Source organism: Lynx canadensis, chromosome A1, assembly GCF_007474595.2.
Source record: "Lynx canadensis isolate LIC74 chromosome A1, mLynCan4.pri.v2, whole genome shotgun sequence".
In the NCBI taxonomy this organism is placed as follows: Eukaryota; Metazoa; Chordata; class Mammalia; order Carnivora; family Felidae; genus Lynx; species Lynx canadensis.
In genome coordinates, this window is record NC_044303.2 from 141,993,100 (window position 1) to 142,015,099 (window position 22,000).

Sequence of the window (22,000 nt, forward strand, 5' to 3'; positions counted from 1 at the left end):
GAAGCATTTTATATTATTGTATTAGGGTAGTATTTTTCACAACCCAATAGCAGGTAGTCATAATCATTATTAAAAAAATGAAACGGGTGCCTGGGTGGCTCAGGTCATGATCTCACCGTTCCCGAGTTCGAGCCCTGCGTCGGGCTCTGTGCTGACAGCTGGGAGCCTGGAGCCTGCTTCAGATTCTGTGTGTGTCTCTCTCTCTGCCCCTCCCCCACTTGTGCTGTCTTAAAAAAAATAAAATAAAATGAAACAGAGAACTGAGAAATTGTACATATTAAAGAGGACTTCTTGTTTTACGTATATATAGACTCTTCTAAGTAGGTACTGGGTCACAATGGAAAACGTGTTTCTTATTGAGGTTTGTGGTAAAAATAGTTTGAAAATCACTGTTAAGTGTGTTTGTGGTGTAATGGTATCCTTCATAGCATTCTTTCTATCACTCCAGAGGTTAGAGATGTTCCTGCTTTTTACCTATTCTACAAATGTTTACTAAGCAACTGCTATATATTGGTTGGGGTCAGGTATTGGTGGAGAAAGAAAAAGGCAATATTACCTTTGGGAATTTCCACCCAACTGTCCCAAAGTTGTAAGGTTTTAAATCAAAGCTTAAAAACAAGTTGACACTGAATGAATTACAACTGTTCTTAACTTACTGTGCCTCTCGATGGCTGTGAAAACATAACTGGGATGTGTCAAAATTTTCCAGGAATAAACCTTCACAGAATGTTAAGCTTCTTGCTGCTTCTGATCAGTGTCTGGAGAGAGATCCAGTATAAAATCTATAGCTGAGATAGAAATTCGCTAAAGGTATACTTATTTTCATCTACCGTGTTAATTTCTCCTTTCTTAGGCTTTTTGGCAAGAAAATAATTTTTTTCAGCAACCAATATTTGGGTCGTGGCTGCAAAACTTCCCCTTCAGTATTACTTTTTTTCTGGAGGGACCAGTATTTTTTCCTATGAATATGTATGGTATTTGTGTATTTGGCAGAAGATTGAAATGAGATTGTTTTACATTTCAGAAATGGTAAAATGCCTTTTAAATGATATTTTAATTTGGAAAACTAAATATGGTCCCTTCCCTCTCCCATAAACCAACCTATTCTGATGCTAAATATCAACCACAAAATAATTTAGAATTTCAATTCTCCTGCTACTCAAATCTCTAATATTAAGCCTTAAGTATAAAGTTTTACATTGTAATTATGTTTTCATTTCTTCATTCTTCCCCTCCCCACCTCGTATACTTTAAAAATGGCATGTAATATTAAGACGATGACACTTCAATTTAGAAATGCTTCTGATGTATGTTATTCCCTGATGAAGTAATTTTCTGCATGTATAAAGATTTTATTTAAAAAATTCTGCATTCTGTGCTTTAAAACAATAGTACCCTTTAAAAATAACAGAATAGTATTATTTTTCTCTTCTCTTTTTGATAGGTTCAATAAACGTTATGGTTTCTAGTGATTAGTGACTTCCAAAATCAGATCAACCATCCTACAAGTATGTATCTTATAGCAGCAAAAATTCAGCTTCTGTTATTTTTTCAGTTACGAGTTTTAAAGTTTAAATGCTATTATTACTATTTTAGTTCTTTAGATCATTGTTCATGCTAGACTGGTGATATAAAGCTCATACACATTTTCAAGAAATAGGAGGTTAAGTAAGTTGTCATATATTTTTAGAAAATAAACTGAAATGATTAAGGAATTCATTGGTTTACAACTGTACTGGAAAAAATACTTTGTGATAAAATGATACGCTTTTCTAGCCAATCAAGATAATCCAGGTTTGGCTATGGCCAGTGTATGCTGGAGCTGGCTCATATCTTCCCAACTTTGTGCTCAGTGATGTCAGGTTAGTAACTTGAAATTAATCACAGTGGGAGTATTTATACCACCAAAGTCAGAGGTTCCCTTTCCATTTTGAAGATCTGTTAAACATTTCCCAGTACACCACTGACAATAGCTATTATTCCTTGAAAATACAATTCAATTCTTTGTTCGTAAGAATTTTATTTGAAGACCTAAATCACTGGTGTTTTTTGTATAAATCTATCTTTCTGGGAAAAGACTTAAATGTTTCCATTGGTTAACAGTAATGGAAATGGTAGACTTTGACTATGAAAGGATAAATATGTGAGGCCTTATCCACAGAGAGCTTCTTTCTTTTGAAGGAATTGTACCCTATTTAGAATAAACTGCTCAAAATTTGGATTTTTAACTAAAAAAAAAAAAGGTATCTTATTTTTAACTGAATCCATATCTATGAAGCAAAATACTTAGACTTCAAAGAGAACCTGACAGATTTTAATTCTCTGTTAAAAATGTCTATGATTTAATGATAAAAGCTTAATTAAAAATATGGTGTAAAGTATGATATAAACAATTTTATTAGACGAATTCATTTATTTGACACATTAAATTAGGCAAAGAAAAATATATGCAACTGCATAAAAAGAATCACATTCTCCTACTACTTGAACATACAGCAGTGGTCAAAATAATGAATTGTGGAATGGATCCCAAGATTTAATGAAAAAAAAAAAAAAAAAAAAAAAAAAAAACAAACACCCTGTACAGAAAAACTTCAGGCTTCTAACTTCACTGAATCCAATACTAAGCGTGCTTCCTTATATTCCTCAGCTTCTTCCAAGTCTTTTTCACTCTCCTGAAATGAAATATAATAATAATTAGATTTCTCCTTCTCAGCTTTAGTCCTTTGTGATTTCCTCAAATATTATAAACCAACAATATAAAAATCTCAAAAATTAACACAAAAATGATTCCAATCCCCATCTAAATATTGTTTAATTTCAAAGATTTCCCATGTTCTTTCTTCCTTTATAGTTAAGAGAAGAAAAATAGGTTTGGTTTTGTTTCACTACATAGCATTCTCACAGAGTAAGTGAAAAACATGGTCATCTACAGCTACTGGCATTAAAGAATTAAATAAAAACCTCAAAAAAATTAACACAAAATTTTATTCTCATTTTGTCAACATGTCACTATACAAAAGGATTATGAGTGGACTAAAAATAAAAAAAAAATGATGGTTTACTAAAATGTTATATATATAAAAACATTCAGACCAAATTAATCTTCCAACCACTCACAACGACCAAGAAGGCTAGTGGTGTCACACCAGAATTAAGTATCATCTTCAAATTAGAAAACTGAACTGTCTGCTTATTAATGAGTATTATATGTTGTACTACAAGGAAACAAAGTACTAACATCTTTTATTTTTTGACTGAGTGAATCTTTTCTTGATACTTTATACATAAAGCTCTTGCTAATATTATTATGCTAAGAGATAAGTGAAATAATATCATTTAAGTCATTTTGCATGTTTGATTTGTACTTAAATTAAGTAAAGCTATGGTTAGTTATTCATGTCAGGTCAATATAAGTTGGGAGCTGTACAAATAGTTATAGAGCAGAGGGAACAGGTATGTGTGTTTATTTAATATGAAAATTTAAAGCAAAAGGAGTAAGAATTTGCTTAACTCAGACTGCAGGTAAGAATTTCTTAAACCTCTACATGACACCTAAACATGTCTTTATTCTCTGTTGGTAAATATAAGCTCTTTGAGGGTAGAAATATTGTTGGATACATCCATATACACAAATATATCATCCAAAGACAGTGTAATTTTTTCAAGCAATTTATATTACTTTTTTAGCTGCTATATTCATGAGAGAAAAAAAAAACATTTAAATTGTCAGAAAATACAAATGGTGCTTCTGTCTCGAGGAGTATTTTAATACAGTAATTATTTTCTGCTTTCATCTATCTTTTATTTTAAAACCACAGCTTTACTTTTGTCTGTTAAGGAGAATTACCCTGCCTTTAAAAAGTTCCTATAGATAAATATGCAGTTCTGTGTCAAAATTAAAGTAAAATGTAAACACCTCTCTTTTTGTTTTTTCTTGCAGATTTAGTCCTAATATTATTTGGGTAGGAAAACAAATGTCATTCTTTTTCAAAGAATACATATGATCATCTCTCACCATACTTTTGTTATGTAAGGGACAATTATAAATCAGGAGAAAGCTATGTAGCTAGGTGATATTAGCTCAAGAAATAGAAACGTAAAATGAGATTAGTAAAGGAAATGTTAGAATTCATCAAATTATCATCAAACAGCAATAACAATTGTCTTGAATACAGTATTATTCAGTTATCTTTATTAAGAAAGAAATAAGAGGACTTTTACTTATTCTTAGAATCCTTTATAAAATGATTCTGCCACTGTACCACAAAGCATTTACACTATCAAGTACGATAACAGTGTTATCCAAGGACTGCCTATATTACAAGGCTTTTTTTCCCTCTCAAATGGATTTAGGTTTGACTCTAAAAGAATTCTAGATCTTTTTAAAAATTCATTTGAAACATTTGGATCTTTCAAAATTTTAAATAGTCTACTTACCACTAAAAATGTGCCAAAAAAGACCTTTATGTATGAAAACTAAATAATTCAAGATATTGCTGGACAATGTTAGTGCTATGAATATCTACCATGGTAACTCAAATATATTTAATTAACTAAGTTTAAACAGAATAAACATGTTAGATATAGTACTTCCACTGGAGGCATAATTTAAAACACAATTTAATCTCTATCAACTGTTTTAAAATATACTGGTACACAGGACAAGTGAACAAAACAGTCCCTAACTAGTTGACAGTGTTGAATACTAAGATTTGGCCTTCCATGCATTGGACTGAAAGAATTTTTAAACAGAATACAGAGAATTTTTTACTTACTAATAACTGCAGAAGATCACTATATGCAGCTTCCAACCTGCGCTGGCAATCTGGGATCATCATCCGGGACTCTTGAAGGATCTCTGCCTATAATGAAAATCTCTGTGAGACACGCAGAGATGGCAGAACTTATGTGTTTAGTTTATGCCTCTGTAAATATCTAAAATGATTGAGAGGAATCAGGAAAAAATTACAGGTATGTTAAACAGTTCGATACTTTAAATTGTGATTATAAGAAGTCAGAAAGAATGACTATCATACTGTAAAATATTCAGAGTACAAGTTTTTGATCATTTGGTAATCACCTTCTCATACTAAGTGAAAATTAGCTGGAAAAGCTTTTCATAGAGCATTTATTTAAAAAGGCCATTTAAAATAAACTATTTTTCCTGCTGTCACAAAGCACCTTTATCCAAAATGGGATCAGCTGGTTATATAAATATCTCCTGCATCTTCCGAGTAATAAAGAAAAACACTGTTCAGATAATATCACATGGAGATAATTACTGCATGAAAAAAGTTATTGAGTTATTGATCACATCGTGTGCACACTGCAGGAGGTTCTCACTGAAAGACAGAGGTAAAGAAAAATGAAAAGCAAAGACCAGCAGGTTCATATTTTTGATGCTTATCATGCATAAAAAGTTATTACTTATCCTTGTGCTTCATTTTAGGAGAGAGATTATTCTCCCCATGCAGTTTGAGCCAAATTACCAACCTGGCACCCCTCTGAATCTGAACTTCTGCCTATTCCTCTTGAAGACAGACACAACAGAATTAAACACAAGAATATTTATTCTCGTGGATATTTCTGGACTTAAAATACAGCATTCAAAGCTGGACTGTAAAATATTGAATCATAAAAGAAAAAAATCAAATCATTCACTGAGAAACCAATCAACAGGAAGGTAAATAAAGTAGTGTCAGATGTTGGCCCTCAAATAGGTCTGTTTCCTAAGGTGGTAGGAAGCTTTATCTCCTTAAACTATTCTCAGAAAGAAACAGATCATTTAAACATTTATTTCCAAAAAGTAGTGTTTGGACAAATACCTTTGGTTAAATGGGTACAAATCCTGAACTTTTCCTAATAAGCTTTCTTACCTAGCTCATCTAAAATAAAAAGGAAAGACATTATATTTTAATACAAACTTAAATAACTCCCAGTATCTTCTTCCTTTTCCCCAATGGTTCTGTTATAGCTCTCACACTATAAACAAAAATCAGAATCATAATACACAAGGATGCTCTCTGTCCACATCTATTTTTTCAGGTGAAAACCTACTGTTGAACTTGTAATTCTTTTGCTAACGAGACACTGCTGAAAACTTCAGACAGAGGATCATGACTTTACTTCACTGCTCATCATACTATACCCTGAAATGTAATCACTGCCTTTAAATTATCTTATGTATCTGGTTAATTTGAATACATGTGAAAAATCAGTGACAGGCACATTTCATTAGATACATGATTCGTATTTCTTCCTTATGGACCTGCTTTGAGAATAGCTTATATTAATTAAACAAGATGAAATGAATATAAACAGTAAGGTCAAAAACACAGTAAGTAGAAATGTTTTTACTTGTAAAAAATTTTTTTGAAAACTTTAGTATAGTATTGTCAATGAAATAAGCTTCAAGCAATGCGGCCCTCAAAAAATTCTATTATTATTCTATGCATTATTACAGAGCAAGAATCCTCAATTAATCTATCAAAACAGAACTCTGATGTAACTAGAGCCAAAGATCAGACTCTCCCATATACCAGCCCCAATTCATTTAAATAAGCTTAATGTAGGTCTATAGGATGCCAGGGACGAGGGATATTAAAATGAAAAGAGAAGGTCTCTGTCCTCCATTCCAGTAGAGGAGCACGAACATGAAAATAAACACTTGACACAGCTTCAAGAAGACCATGCCACTGGGAGCCAAAGGCATACAGTACACTGATGACTATGATGTGGAATTCATAAACCACATCTTTATCAAGGCCATAAATCATGTACTTTACCTTGTAACAATGAATTACAACTGTCAGGAATAATTTTAAAAGACCATATATAAGGTGTGATTATATAGTAAAGACACCCCTCAAAATACCTGAACTAAACTAAATGAGTATTATCTTTCAAAATGTTCCCTTAGGAAGGGGTCACTCAAATGAATGGTACCTGTGTTTACGATATCTGAATAAACTCTCAGTTTTTTCTAATGCTGACTAGGACAAGACTGAGGCTAAGTCAGGATCTTGGCACAAATTGGGAGGAAGGGGAGATAGGTAAGGAGTCTTAGGGAACACAACAGGATGTGGTTGTACTTATGTCTTACTGTTTTTAAAACAAGTTGTGATTTTGGGGTATCATAATGGAAGTTAGTCAGGTAAAATGGAAGTCTGGGGAGGCTTAGCAACTCTCAGATTATAATAATGAATATATTACTAAACTAAAGTTGAATCAATTTCCTTTATAATCAAATGTAGATAAGTTGGAGAGGGAAAGGAAAAGCCATAATTGGCAGATTTTCATTTTTTCAGAAAGAAGAGTTCCATGAAAGAATCTGGCCAATGTCAAGTTCTTTTGCTATTGCTCAATTGACATAAGATTTCTAGCTTCTTTAATGATCCATTCACCCAGGGCTGGCTATACCTAAAATAATCTACAGGCACTCTAATTTTGGTATACTGGCTGTCTCTGGAACCAATGGTAACTACATTAGTTTGCCAAACTGGGCTTTAGGGTAGTTCAGAGATGACTGTAACAATGGTTAAGTCTCCTTTTACCTGGAGGTAAAATGGTAACGTGCTAATAAACATGTTAAGAAATCCATCTGACTTTTAAAAGAGACAGAAAGAGAAAAGTGTAACTATGTAAGGTCATGCATATGTTAAGGACCTTGGTTATGGTGGATATTTTACAATGTATAAATTTATCAAATCATCAAACTGCACACCTTAAATATATACAATTTTAAACTGTCCACTATACCTCAATATAGACAGGGGAGAAAGACATAAAGATGGCCTCCAATGATCCTGCTCTTGTGCAGTCGCCTCCCACACTACTTTTGGGCTGGGCCTGTGACCAAAGGAATATGGCAGAAATGGCCTTCTGGAACCTAAGACCAGCTTCCACATGGGCTTCCTGAAAAGCTTATTTTTAGGAAATCCTTCTCTCAGGATCCAGTTGTCATGCTGTAAGAAGTGGAGGAAGGAAGGGAGGGAGGGAGGAAGGAGGGAGGAAGGAGGAAGGAAGGATTTTGACTTGTGTTTTGTGGTTACTGATAAATGACTAAGGATATGCAATGAATTCCATGAATAAAAAATAATCTGGGCCTGGGGTGCCTTGGTGGCTCAGTTAAGTGTCCAACTCTTGATTTTGGCTCAAGTCATGATCTCATGATTCGTGAGTTCATTCTCAAGTCAGGCTTTGTGCTGACAGTGTGGAGCCTGCTTGGCATTTTCTCTCTCTCCCTCTCTCTCTGCCCTTACCCCGCTTGTACTCTCTCTCTCAAAATAAATAAATAAACATAAAAAATAATAATAATCTGGGCCTTAATTGCTAAGGTGTCAGTGATTACTTTAAAAATAAATGGTCTAAATCCACCAGCTCAAAGACAGAGATTCAGAGACTGGGCCAACTCAACTATATACTGCCCACAAGAAACTCACTTCAAACAAAATCAAACAGAGAGTTTCAAAATAAAAGGATGGAAAAGAATGTTATCAGGCAAACATTAAAAAGACAGAAAAAGCAGGAGTGACGATATTAATACTGCTTCAGAGCAAAAAAATAAATATTAGAGACAAAGAGGGATGTTACATAATAATAAAATGATCAACAAGAAAAAAAATACCTAAATGTGTATGTACTAACAACAGAGCTTCAAAATACATAACACAAAAACTGATAAAGCTAAAAGGAGAGAGACAAATCCACACATATACCCAGGGATTTTAATACCTCACTCTTAGCAATTGGTAGAAGTACTAAAACAAAAAAATCAGCAAAGTTCTATAAAAAAAAAACCAACACCATCAACGAACAAGATCTAACTGACATTTATAGAACACTCTATCTAAGAAAGAAAAATACAAATACTTTTCAAGCACCCATGAAACATTCATCATAGTATACCATAACCGGGGTCAAACAACAACAAAACAAACAAAAATCTCAACAAATTTAAATTAAAAGAACTGAAATAACACATAGTGCATGTATGACTATAATGAAATAAAATTAAAAACCAATAATAAACATAAGCAGGGAAATCTTTAAACCACTTAGAAATTAAATAACATACTTGTAAATAACCAAAGAGTCAATAAGGAAGTCTCAAAAAAAACAGAGAAATACACATATAAATGATAATGAAAATATAACCTATCAAATGTTGTAGGATTAAGTTATAGCAATGCCAAGAGGGAAATTTATAGCAGTAAATCCTTATGTTAGGAAAAAGGAAAGATCTCAATTTAAAAATCTAAGTTCTTACTTCAGGAACCTACAAAAAGAAGTACAAAATAAACCCCAAACAAGAAGAGGGAAATAATAAAAATAAGATCAGAAATCAAAGAAATTAGAAATAAAAAAAAACCAACAGAGACAATCTAGGAAACAAACAGCTGAGTTTTTAAAAAACTGGTAAATCTCCAGTAAAACTGACAAACATAAAGTGAGAAGGCACAAATCACTAATATCAGTAACAAAACAGATCATATCTCTACATATCTTGCAACCATTAAAGGAAAAAAATTTCACAATTTTATAATCCTGTTCATAATGATCATGAATTCAACAACTTAGGAGAAATGAACCAATCCCTTGAAAACTACAGACCACCAAAACTGAAATGATAACCTGAATATTTCTACAATCATGAAAGGAATTGAATTTTAATTTTTTTTTTACATTTATTTATTTTTGATAGAGACAGAGCACAAGTGGGGGAGGGGCAGAAAGAGAAGGAGGCACACAATCCAAAGCAGGCTCCAGGCTCCGAGCTGTCAGCACAGAGCCCGACGCGGGGCCCGAACTCACAAACTGCGAGATCATGACCTGAGCCGAACTCAGACGCTTAACTGACTGAGCCACCCAGGTATCCCAGGAATTGAATTTTAATAAAAAAGAAATAGAACTCTTCAAACCTAGATAGTTCCACTGGGCGATTTTATCAAATATTTAAAGAAGAATTAACACTAACTTTACACAAATACTTTAAGAAAAGAGAAGAGGGAATATTTTCCAGCCAATTTTACGAGATGAGAATTAACTTGATACCAGAAACAGACAAAAGCAGTATAAAAAAAGCAAACTGCAGACCATAAACTTCGATACAAAAATCCTTAACAAAGCATTAGCAAACAGAATCCACCAATATATGAAAACAATTATACACCACAATCAAGTGAATAAGCAGGTATACAAGGCTGGTTCAACATTTAAAAATCAATCCATGTAATCCACAATATCAATAGGCCAAAGAAGAAAACTCATATGGTTTTATCACATGATACAGAAAAAGCCTTTGACAAAACCCAACACCCATTCATGATAAAAATGCTCAGCAAAGTAGGAATACAGAACTTCCTCAACTTGAAAAACATGATTTACAAAAAAACGTACAGCTAACATTACACTTATGGCAAAAGACTGAATGCTATCTCCCTAAGATTAGAAACAAATGGAGATGTCCACTCTGACCACTCTCATTCAACACAATACTGTAAGTCTTAGCCAGAGCAATCAGGTGAGAAAAAGAAGATATACAGATTGAAAAGAAATAAAACTGTCTCTACTTACAAATGACATGATTGTGTCTGTAGAAAACCAGAAGGAATACACAAAAAAATCTTAGAAACTAGATAGCTCAGTAATGTCGCAGGTTACAAGATCAACACACAAAAAACTGAATGTACTTCCATATTGGATAACAAAATACTGTATGTGGAAACCAAAACTAAAAACAATACTATTTATATTTTCAAAGAAAATGAAATACTCAGGTAGAAATCTAACAAAACTTCCAGGATCTATATGTTGAAAATTATGAAATGCTGATGAAAGAAGTAGGACCTAAATAAACTGTAAGACTTCTCATGTTCACTGACTGGAAGACCTGACATAGTAAGGATGTCAATTCTCTCCAAACTGATATACAGGTTTAATGCAATTCCTATCAAAACTTAGCAAGGTGTTCTATAGACCTAGACAAATTTACAATTTTTATGGAAAGGCACAGGAAGTAGAAAAGCTAAAACAAACCAAAAAAAAAAAAAAAAAAAAAAAAAAAAAAAAAAAAGGGGGAGGAGGAGGAGAAAGTGAGGGGATTCACTTTTCCACAATTGAAGCTTACTCTATAGCTACAGTAACCAAGACAGGGTGGTATTTGTAAACGAATAGGTTAATGGATAAACCACAGGTTAATGGATCAAAAGAGAATCCCAAAATAGACCCACACAAATATGTCCAGTGGCTTTTTGACAAAGGTACAAAAGCAATTCAATGAGGGAAGGATAACGTATTCAACAAATACTGCTGGAGCAACCGGGCACCTATAAGCAAAAAGATGAACCTCAAACTAAACCTCACACCTTATATAAAAATTAACTCAAAACTGATCAAACCTTTTTTATTTTTTAAAAAATTTTTTAAATGTTTATTTTTGAGACAGAGAGAGACAGAGCATGAACGGAGGAGGGTCAGAAAGAGAGGGAGACACAGAATCCGAAACAGGCTCCAGGCTCTGAGCTGTCAGCACAGAGCCTGACGCGAGGCTCGAACCCACAAACCGTGAGATCATGACCTGAAGCTGAAGTCAGACGCTTAACCGATTGAGCCACCCAGGCGCCCCAAAACTGATCACACCTTAAAGGATAGACATAAAACCACAAAACTTTTAGACAAAAAATAGAAAATCTTTGGGACTTAGGACTAAACAAAGAGGCCTTAGACTTGAGACCCAAAATATAATTCACAAAAGAAAACATTAGCCATAAATTAGATGTTCTCAAAATTAAAAACTGTTGCTCAGTGAAAGACCTTGTTAACAGGCTAAAAAGACAAATTACAGACTAAGAAATATTTCCAAGCCACATATCTAACAAAGGGCATTTACCTAGAATATACAAAGAACTCTCAAAACTTAAAAGTAGAAAAAGTGTCTAATTAAAAAGTGAGAAGAACAGACATTTCACTAAAGAGAATATACAGACACAAAGAAGCAAAAGATACTCAACATTATAGTTGTTAGTAAATCAAAACTAAAAGCACAATTAGATATCATTACACATCTATCATGTAGGTGACAGCTATATGCTAAAATAAAAAAGTGATAACACCAAATGCTGGTGAGGATGTGGAAAAATCAAATCATTCACACATCCCTGGTGGGAATGTAATATAGTACAGCCACTTTGGAAAAGAGTTTGGCAGTTTTCTTTAAAAAAAAAAATGTACTTGGGGCGCCTGGGTGGCGCAGTCGGTTAAGCGTCCGACTTCAGCCAGGTCACGATCTCGCGGTCCGTGAGTTCCAGCCCCGCGTCAGGCTCTGGACTGATGGCTCAGAGCCTGGAGCCTGTTTCCGATTCTGTGTCTCCCTCTCTCTCTGCCCCTCCCCCGTTCATGCTCTGTCTCTCTCTGTCCCAAAAATAAATAAACGTTGAAAAAAAAAAATGTACTAATACAACACAGCAATTTCTTGGGTATTTATCCCAGAAAAATGAAAATTTATGTTCCTGCAAAAACTGTCTACAAATGTTCATAGCAGCCTTTTTCATAGCAGCCCAGAGCTGGAAACAGTCCAAATGTCCTTCAGTGGTTACACCTATGATACCATGGAATACCTGGAATACTGCTCAGCAATAATAAGAAACAAAGTTGATAGACTCTATGACTTTAGTGGACCTCAAGGAATTATTTTCCTCAAGGAAAAAGCCAATTTCAAAAGATTACATACTGTATGATCCTTTAAAGAGTATTAATTACTTAGGACTTAGGGGTGGAGGACAGGGACTACAAAGAAGTAGCACAGACAGTCTTGTGATGGAATAGTTTTCCATCTTGATTGTGGTTGTAGTTATACATACCACATGTGACAGAATTGTATCGGACTATATACAAACACACACACACAAATGAGTACATGTGTAACAGGTGAAACATAAATAAGGTCTGTGGTGCGTTTCATGGTCTGGATATTATAATTATACAAGATACCATTACTAACAATGCAGCAGCAATAGTGAAGGGTATATGTGACTTCCCTGAACATTTATTGCAACTTCCTGTGAATCTATAACAAAACACAAAACAAGTGTACAGAGTATCATTTATAAACCTGAGTATAGGTAACAAGAGGCACTAAAATTTTCTTGCATCAGTGGAAGCTATTTTAAATATTTTTGTTATTGATAAAAGAAATATGGTGTTTCTTGCAGAATCAATCTTGTGAAAGACACTTCATCAAATTCCTCTTTTCGACTGAAGCTTCCTATTATTTTCCACATATTTGAAGAAAAAAATTCTCCTTCATTTTAGGAAAAAGAAATATCCAATTATGAATGTTTAACTCATGTTTCAAGTAAATCACAAAACAATGTGTGTGCACCTTTCTCAAAAAGACACATTTACAACTCTGCAACTATATGTAATAACTATAAATCCTTGTTGGAAAAATTGTACCAGTTTGGTTTTTTTAATATTGCTTCTGGAAAATAAGAGGAGTCATGCCTCAGGTGAAATAACAGGGATACATGTTTGATTACCACTGCTAATCATTTCTGCTCCAAGATAGGCTTAAAAAAACAAAAGACCAGAATACCTTCACTATTTGAGGGCAAAATCTTCTGCATCCATCCCTAATTTAGATGAGGTGAGTAGAGAACAAGAGGGATATGGTGAGCAGAGGACCAAAATCAATTTGGGCAATATCTGAAGGTTGCATTACACCGTTCAGCCAGAAAAGATGAATTCTTTGACTGACTGGTATTTTGGCCTCTTAGCATCCGTCTTCTGCCTAGTTACTTATTTTACAAAAACCAAAATTAGGCCTAGTCCAGGAAAGTCCAATTTGGACAACCAATTACAGGTAAGAAGTTTGGTAGGGACTGACATTATAACTGTGTGTTATTAAGATAGTTCCGGTTCAGAAGATCCAGGATAGCCAGAGCAAAATGTATCCAAATGACAAAAGAGCCAAAGTAGTGAGAAGTGGCTAAGGAGAGTATTTAGCTCAGAACTACAGTGAGACGAGGAGAGAACCCACAAAACACAGCACTTGGCTTCCTTGATATTTTCTACGAGGGGCACAGCAGATGTAAAGAAACTATTACCGACATTAAAGTCGTAGGCAAACAGGAATAAAGCAGTGCTTCGGGCAATGCAACTCCCACTGCATATAAAAAAACCATGAATCTCTGACCACCGTATAGCTAAACTAGGGAAAGGAAATTGAGAAAAGCATGTAGCTTGAGTTAAAGACAAGGTTTCATCAAACAAATAAAATTGCAGTTGACAACTGTATACACTGCAGGTTGATAATCGCAGTAAACAGAAAGACTTACTGTTCTCTAATTAGATATGGGATGGTATTTTTGAATGTAAGTGTGAAGTGGACTAGGAACCTAAGAAATCATGTTATAAACCATGACTGCTGTGACAAAGTAGAGAATTTTGACATGGCTGAATGTAGATAGGATTTTTAAACAAAAAATTTCCCCTTTTTATAACTTCCCCTTTTTATGTAGTCAATGATAATGTAGTAAGAGGCTAATACTTTTAAATAACAATTAGAACCCAGGATTCAATGAAGAGTTAATCCTTACCTATAAAGCAGTAACTTTAATGAAAGATGATCAATATATACATAGTAAAACAAATTCTGTGATAATCTGTGACATTTGTAGAATTTTATTTAGAAAGACAACATATTTATTCTTCACTTCAGTAACTTACAACTCCTATCCTAGTTATACAGCTATGTTTTAATATGTTACTGGTGATTAAAAGAATAGGGCAAAGAAAAAACTAAGTGAGGTCAATACCTACACAACTGGAAAAATAAGCCTTATTTCAAGAGAAGAAGGACGTGAATGAAATGAAGGTATATACTACATCATACTATTTCTTATTAGATGTTGGAAAACGACACAGGGCATTAAAGTGAGAGAGGTACAAGAGTGATACAAATATTTACAGAAGTACATACTTCAAAAGCATTTAACCATCATAATTTTAAGAATCAAAAAGTTATATTCCACATATAAATCCTTATGAAGAGCAGTTATATCCTAAAGGTCAGTATATTGGGGGACACATTACATCTATAAATCTGTTTACAAATCCTCCCTTAATTTATGAGTATCTTATACAAAAATGTCCTCTGCTTTACCACACAGAGAGGAAGGCAGGCTCTCCTAGAAGCTCAAAAATTAAAAAGGTTTTCTTCCTGGATGTTTTAAATGACACCGTGTTCCTTTTGCACCACAGATAGCAACTGCCTGCAGAAAAATCCATTTTAAGTGATTTAACACTGCTGAATTAAGTCTGGATTGAGTGTTCGCTATTATAATTTGTAACATAATTTATATGATAAAAGCCACTGTGATTGCACTGTGTTCTAATTTTAAAAAGAAGTCTTAAGATACAATCTGCATAAGCTTGTTTATATTCTTTCTTTTAAAATTTATTTATTTTGAGAGAGAGAGAGCAGGGTAGGGGCAGAGAGAGAGAGAGGTGGGGGGGGGGGCGGCGGCGAGGAGAGAAAGAATGCCAAGTGGGCTCTGCCCTGTTAGCAAAGAGGCCAATACAGGACTGGAACTTACAAACTGCAAGATCATGACCTGAGCCAAAATCAAGAGTCCGATGTTTAACCAACTGAGCCATCCAGGCGCCCCTGTACTCTCCTTTTTCTTAGTGTCATCTGGATTTTATTCTATGTGCACTGCACAATGGATTTTAAGTAAAGGAGAAAAAGATCTGATGTACCATTTTGAAGTTTATTTATTTTGAGGGAAAGAATGCAAGCTGGGGAGGGGCAGAAAAAGAATCCCAAGTAGGCTCTACACTCAGTGCAGAGCCCAACATGGTTCTTGATTTCACAGCCTGAGCTGATACCAAGAGTCGAATGCTTAACTGACTGAGCCACTCAGGCGCCCCTGATGTACTATTTTAAAGAGATCAATCTGGCGGCTGTGGTGGGAGAGAATGGAGGTGTCAGGAGACAAAGATGTATGTCAACTAGGAGGCTTTTGCAATAGCGTGCGCAAAAGATGATAGTGAACACGATTAGGGGTGGTGGCAGAAGGCAAAGAAATGGAATAGGAAACAGGACTTGCTTATATTAGCTGTGATTATTAGAGAGAGAGAAAGCACCAGGAAGAGACCCACTAAATTTTTGGCTTTAGGTATTGGGATGACTGGAGGTATCATTTACTGAAAGGGGATAACAAGAGAAGGAACGGCTTTTTGTTTGGGGAAGGTGGGTTAGTTTAAGCGAAGACCAAGATTTTATTTTATTTTATTTTATTTTATTTTATTTTATTTTATTTTATTTTATTATTTTATTTTATTTTATTATTTTATTTTATTTTATTTTATTTTAGAGAGAGAGCAAGTGAGCAGGGGAGAAGGGTGGGGGGGGGAGAGAGGGAGGGGAGAGAGAGAGAGAGAGAGAGAGAGAGAGACTGAGACTATAGCAGGCTCCACACTCAGTGCAGAGCCCAACATGAGGCTTGCTTCCATGACCCTGGGATCATGGCCTGAGACAAAATCAAGAGCTGCATGCTCAACCAACTCAGCCACCCAGGTGCCCCAGACTTTTATTTTGGACACCAAAGAGAATATCAAGTAGGTGATTAGTTGAATATATGTATCTCTGGAATGGTCAAGGCTAGAGATATAAATTGGGAGATACTGGCACTAGTCCCTCCCAAGTAAGCAGGAACTCTGGTTTTTTGTTTGTTTTGCTGCTCTTTTAAAGGCCATACCTAAAAGAATGCCTGGAACAGTATTTGGCAAGCAGCAGGGGATTCAATAAATATCTGTTGAGTAAATAAATGAGAAGACATAAAAACGATACTTAAAAGTTATAGAATGGTATGAGCTTACCCAGAGATTGTAGACAGAACTCTTAAAGGTTAAAATACACACACACGCACACACACAGGGGAGTGCAGGATGGGGGAAGACAGCACAGGGGGAGGAGGAGGGTTTCAGCAAAGGAGACTGAAGAATAAGGATAGTGAAACAGGAGGAAAACAGGAGGCTATCCTATTAAAGATGCTAATATAAAAGAACGCTTCAAGGAGAGTGCTTATCTGTGTCAAATGCTGTTGAGGTGATGTAAGATGAGGACAAAGACATGAAAACAGTATCACTGATGGTTCTAACAAGGGTTAGGGAATATAATCCATTCTAATAGGAAGGAAGGTAGTACAGGTACAGATGCAGATAGGTTGAAAGATTTTGTCATGGGAAAAAGAGAAAGTCCCCAATAGCTTCTATTTTCTCAAGGAATTACGAAACAAGTGTCAGCTATGCTATGATGCTATGATGGATTTGCAATGATGTGGATGGAGCTTGAGTGTTTCATGGTAAGTGAAATCAGTCAGAGAAAGATAAATACCACATGATTTCACTCATATGTGGAATTTAACAAACAAAACAGATGGACAGATGGGAAGGGGGAAAAAGAGAGTGGGAAACAAACCACAAGAGACTCTTAAGAATAGAGATCAAACTGAGGTGTGATGGAGGGAGGTGGGTGGCGGGAAGGGCTAAATGGGTGATGGGCATTAAGGAGGGCACTTGTTGGGATGAGCACTGGGTGTTTTATGTAAGTGATGAATCACTAAATTCTACTCCTGAAATCATCATTACTGAGTATGTTAACTAACTTGAATTTAAATAAAAATTTGAAAAAAAATGCTATGATGAGAATAAATAAGCTGTTATGGGACAAGAGAGGAGGAGCACCTATCTCCATCTTTAGGTAGAGTGTAGGGGATGTTTAAAGGATAAACACGAATTTATAAGGAGAAGGTAGGTAGGAGAAGTGGGAAGAACATCTCACACATATGCAGTATGTCTGCGGCAAAGGAAAAGAGCATGATCAGGAAATGAAAAGGTCCAGGAAGGGAATGGCAAGAGATAAGGGTGGATAGGCAGGCACTCAAATCAAGAAGAACCTTGTATGCAGTACTAAGGAAACTGAAATTTGTCATGAGGAAAATCAGGAGAAGCCACTAAAAAGGGTAACATATATATTTATTTTGGTGGTCTTCAAATCAAAATATTTACAAAAATATCTGTAAATTTAAATATACAAGTATATTTAATATAATGTTAGGTCATATATATATATGTATGTGTGTGTATTAAGGTTTATTTATTTATTTTTGAGAGAGAGAGAGAGAGAGAGAGAGAGAGAGAGAGAGAGAATGAATATGAATCCCAAGCAGGCTCCGCACTGGAAGTGCACAGCCCAACGAAGGACTCGAAGCCACAAACTATGAGATCATGACCTGAGCCTGAGCTGAAACTAAGAGTCTGATGCTTAATTGACTGAGCCACCCAGGTACCCCAAGGATTCAATTTTACCTGCTTTTTAATGGCATAATTTTCACCATCTTCAGCTTTCATTTTTTCAATCTTTTCTTCTTGTTGTTTTGCTTCCTTTTCATACATCATTTTTTCTTTGACCAGTCTATAAATAAATCAGAAATGTTTCCAAGAATTAACTTTCTCTCTAGAAAACAGATCACAGGAAACAAAGAAACTATGTAAATATAAAACATGCTTAAAATAGCAAAGTATGTGTACTAGATGGGAAGGATGAGAGGAAGGAAAGAAAAATACTTTAGCCATAGATGTAATACGTCTGATCCTCAGGCCCATGATATTCTATACCTCCTAAAGCAGGTGCAAACTTCAAAACATAAAACTCTTAAATTTTTAATTAAAAACATATTTCACTATAATAATTGTATTTACAATGTAAAAACATACTCAAAATTATTATTACTAGTATTTCTGTCTAGCTTTATTATTAATATATGTTTTCCAAACTTTTATACACGTACTTGAAACAACATAATGGAAAAAGCTCAGCTTACTGGGAAAAAATCAGTATATTGCATTCCAAATCCAAAACAAAGTAAGACAACAATAAAGTTATTTAACAATCGTTTACTGTGCATTTGATCTTATCCCTGACATTCCTTGTGTGAGGGACTGGGGTAGATAGTTTAGACATGGTTCTCTTATAGACAAATAGTGGAAACACATATTTACTTACTAAAGCAAGAAAAGGTATTGATCTTTATCAATAAATCAGGAGATTTTCAACAATAAATTGGAACAGAGAAATACAAAGTTCCACTGATTACCTCTCAGATAACCAAAATGCAATTAACCATAATAGCTCAATCTCTTGTAATCCTGATTAATAAAAGTTTTAATATAAAACAAAAATGTAGTTCAAGAAAACAGTAATATTCTGATATACACAATACCTAAAGTAGAATAAAAAGCTTTCACAGACCATACATATTAAAAGCAGCTTTCTCCATCTGGTTTGCTTACTTATTTCTACATATATGTTGATGGGATGGAATTTAAAAATCATTATTAGAACATGGCTCTTGTTTAATCATTTGCAATGAAAATTTGTAAATGTATTTCAAAATATTTAATTTTCATATTCTAATAGGTCTTAATATAAGTTCAGAAATCTAAAAAAAATATTTTGTCCTTTTAAATCAGATTTTAAATTTGGATTTACATCACCACATAAACTACAAATTAAATATTGAAACACTAAAAATGGTCCATTTGGAATTTTGAGGTGTAAGCAAGGTTCATCTTGTCTTTCATGATCTCGTGTTCATGATAGAAAAAGAAAATATAATAAAATGATAACAATATTTACAGTAGAGTATTATATGACCTTCATACCCTTGTTCTGAAGTATTTCAAAGTGAAAAAACTACAGTACAAAATAGATACAAAATACAAAATTTTATGTTACAATGAATATTAACAAACAACAGAGGATACTCAAGAAACAAATAATAAAGGACACTTGGGAAAGTACTATTTGTGGTTACCTGAGGAGTAAAGCACTAATGATTTGGTGTAGGCGAAGTCAGATGAGAGTTAAATTTTTTGGGGGGGGGCTTTTACCTTTATTCTTCACTTGACTTTCAAAACATTCCTATAGCTGAATATTAATACAAACGCAATAGTAAGTAGTGAGCTACCATTATTATAGTCCTTCACTCATTCACTAGTGCATATAAAATGCCAACAGTCAGTGGTATTCACTGGCCTCATTTAGAGATCTGACACTGAATATCACCCTTAGGCTAATGTTCATCATCCTCCTATGCTTCTCCATCGTAATGGTGCCATCTTACTGATTTGGATCAAAGTTCACCAGTTTTTTCAATTTTGAATAATTTTAAAGTTTGCTAGCTATTCCTTTACCAATATTTTCTAAGTTTTCTGGAATAAAGCAAAATTCAATTAGAAAGACACCTAGCTACATTTAATAGTTTTAATTCTCTAAACATGGCTCTTTTGCAAGTTTTGCAAAAACTTGTACTAGTTAAAATAACAAGTACAAATATAAAGTCATAATTTGTTATACTTAAAAGGCATAATTAACTGAAAATATTTTCCATTATTATTACAAACCCATACTCACAGAGGAACAGCAATTTCAAAATCTGGTCACTTTCACTAGTTAGACAAATAAGCAAATGACAGGAAACTACAAAAAGAAGTAACAGCAATAGAAAAGGATGGACATAAGGAGAAACTTTAAGAAATGAAAATCATTAGGATAGTGATAATCAACTAATAACTTAAACTAATTATCTAAATATGACAATAACATGATCTTAAATACGTAGTCCAGTGTTTTCCAAACTACTCCATGGTATGTGAATGGTCAAATAAGCTTAAAAAACAGTTTGCCAAATTTTATAGATTTAGGATATGTATTTGTAAGTTAAAAGGTCCTAAGAAGTCTTGCAGTAAGGAAATCAGTTTAACTTTGTTCAACTGCAAGCTTACTTGGGGCAAAAAAAAAAAAGAAAAAAAAAAAAGACTTTTTCCCCACTCAACATTCTCCAGAACAGCTGTTCCTCAACACAAGTTTTGAGAAGTACATTGTAGATATCTGTAAACTACACAAATTTGTATACGACCCATTTAAACATACTGTTCATAAAATTCTAAGTAGAATAAAAGTTTTGGGTAAATCAAGAATTAAGAGAACTTGAAATTAAAAAAGTTTTAGCTTAATTTGTCTTGATTTTACAGTTTTTCTTACTGTAAATAAGATTTTCATAGTTATAACCAAACTTGTACTAAGGGCCATCTAATAAGTAACAGTCCAATACCAACTAAGGATACAGATAATCGGCCAATACAATTAACAGTGGTAATAAACTATAATAAATTGGTATTTAGAAAAACGTTATGGATATTTTCAAACAAAAAATCTAGAGAAAATAGCATAACAAATCCCATGTATTCTTCACTGAGCTTTCACAATTAATATTCTGACAGTCTTGTTTCATGTATCTCCTGCCACTTATTTACATATTTACTTATTATTATTTTCAGATATTTTATCTGGTTTGATTTTTGAGGTTAAAGCCTGTGACTTCTACCCCAAGTCCTCATCTTACACCAATCATATACAAAAATTAATTCAAAACGGATCAAAGATCTAAAAGGCTAAAATTATGTAACTTTTAGAAAAACACATCAGGGATAAATCTTTTTTTTTAGGGGTAAACCTTGATAACCTTGTGACTTTCTAGATATAACACCAAAACCACAAGAAACAGAAAAAAAAATTGGCTTTTGTCAAAATCAAAAACTTTTGTGCTCTGAAGAACACTATTAGTTAAGTGAGAAAGACAACAGAATGTGAGAAAGTATGTGGAAATAATATATTGGGTAAATTTGTATCCAGAATATATAAGAACTCTTACAATTCAATAATAAAAAGACAAATAACCCAATTAAAAAAAATCAGTAAAGGGAATCTGCATAGTATACAAATGCCCAATAAACACATGAAAAGATGATCAACATCATTAGTCTTCAGGGAAATGTACATCAAAATCACAGTAAGATATCACTTCATATTCATTAAGATGATTATAATTAAAAAGGAAGAAAAAAAAGTCAGATAATAACAAGTGTTGCT

General features: G+C 33.9%; 1 protein-coding gene across 1 annotated transcript in view; it reads right to left on the reverse strand.

Moving 5' to 3' along the window:
• Nucleotides 1–2,379: 2,379 nt before the first annotated feature.
• The window catches only part of TBCA (tubulin folding cofactor A), a 77,938-nt gene continuing 58,317 nt past the window's right edge, over nt 2,380–22,000 (reverse strand). The window contains exons 2-4 of the mRNA XM_030323532.1: nt 18,376–18,481; nt 4,779–4,865; nt 2,380–2,675 (exon numbers count right to left, since the gene is read on the reverse strand). Of these exons, the coding sequence (XP_030179392.1) occupies nt 2,595–2,675; nt 4,779–4,865; nt 18,376–18,481 (274 nt within the window). The 3' untranslated portion in view covers nt 2,380–2,594. The remainder of the gene's footprint in view (nt 2,676–4,778; nt 4,866–18,375; nt 18,482–22,000) is intronic.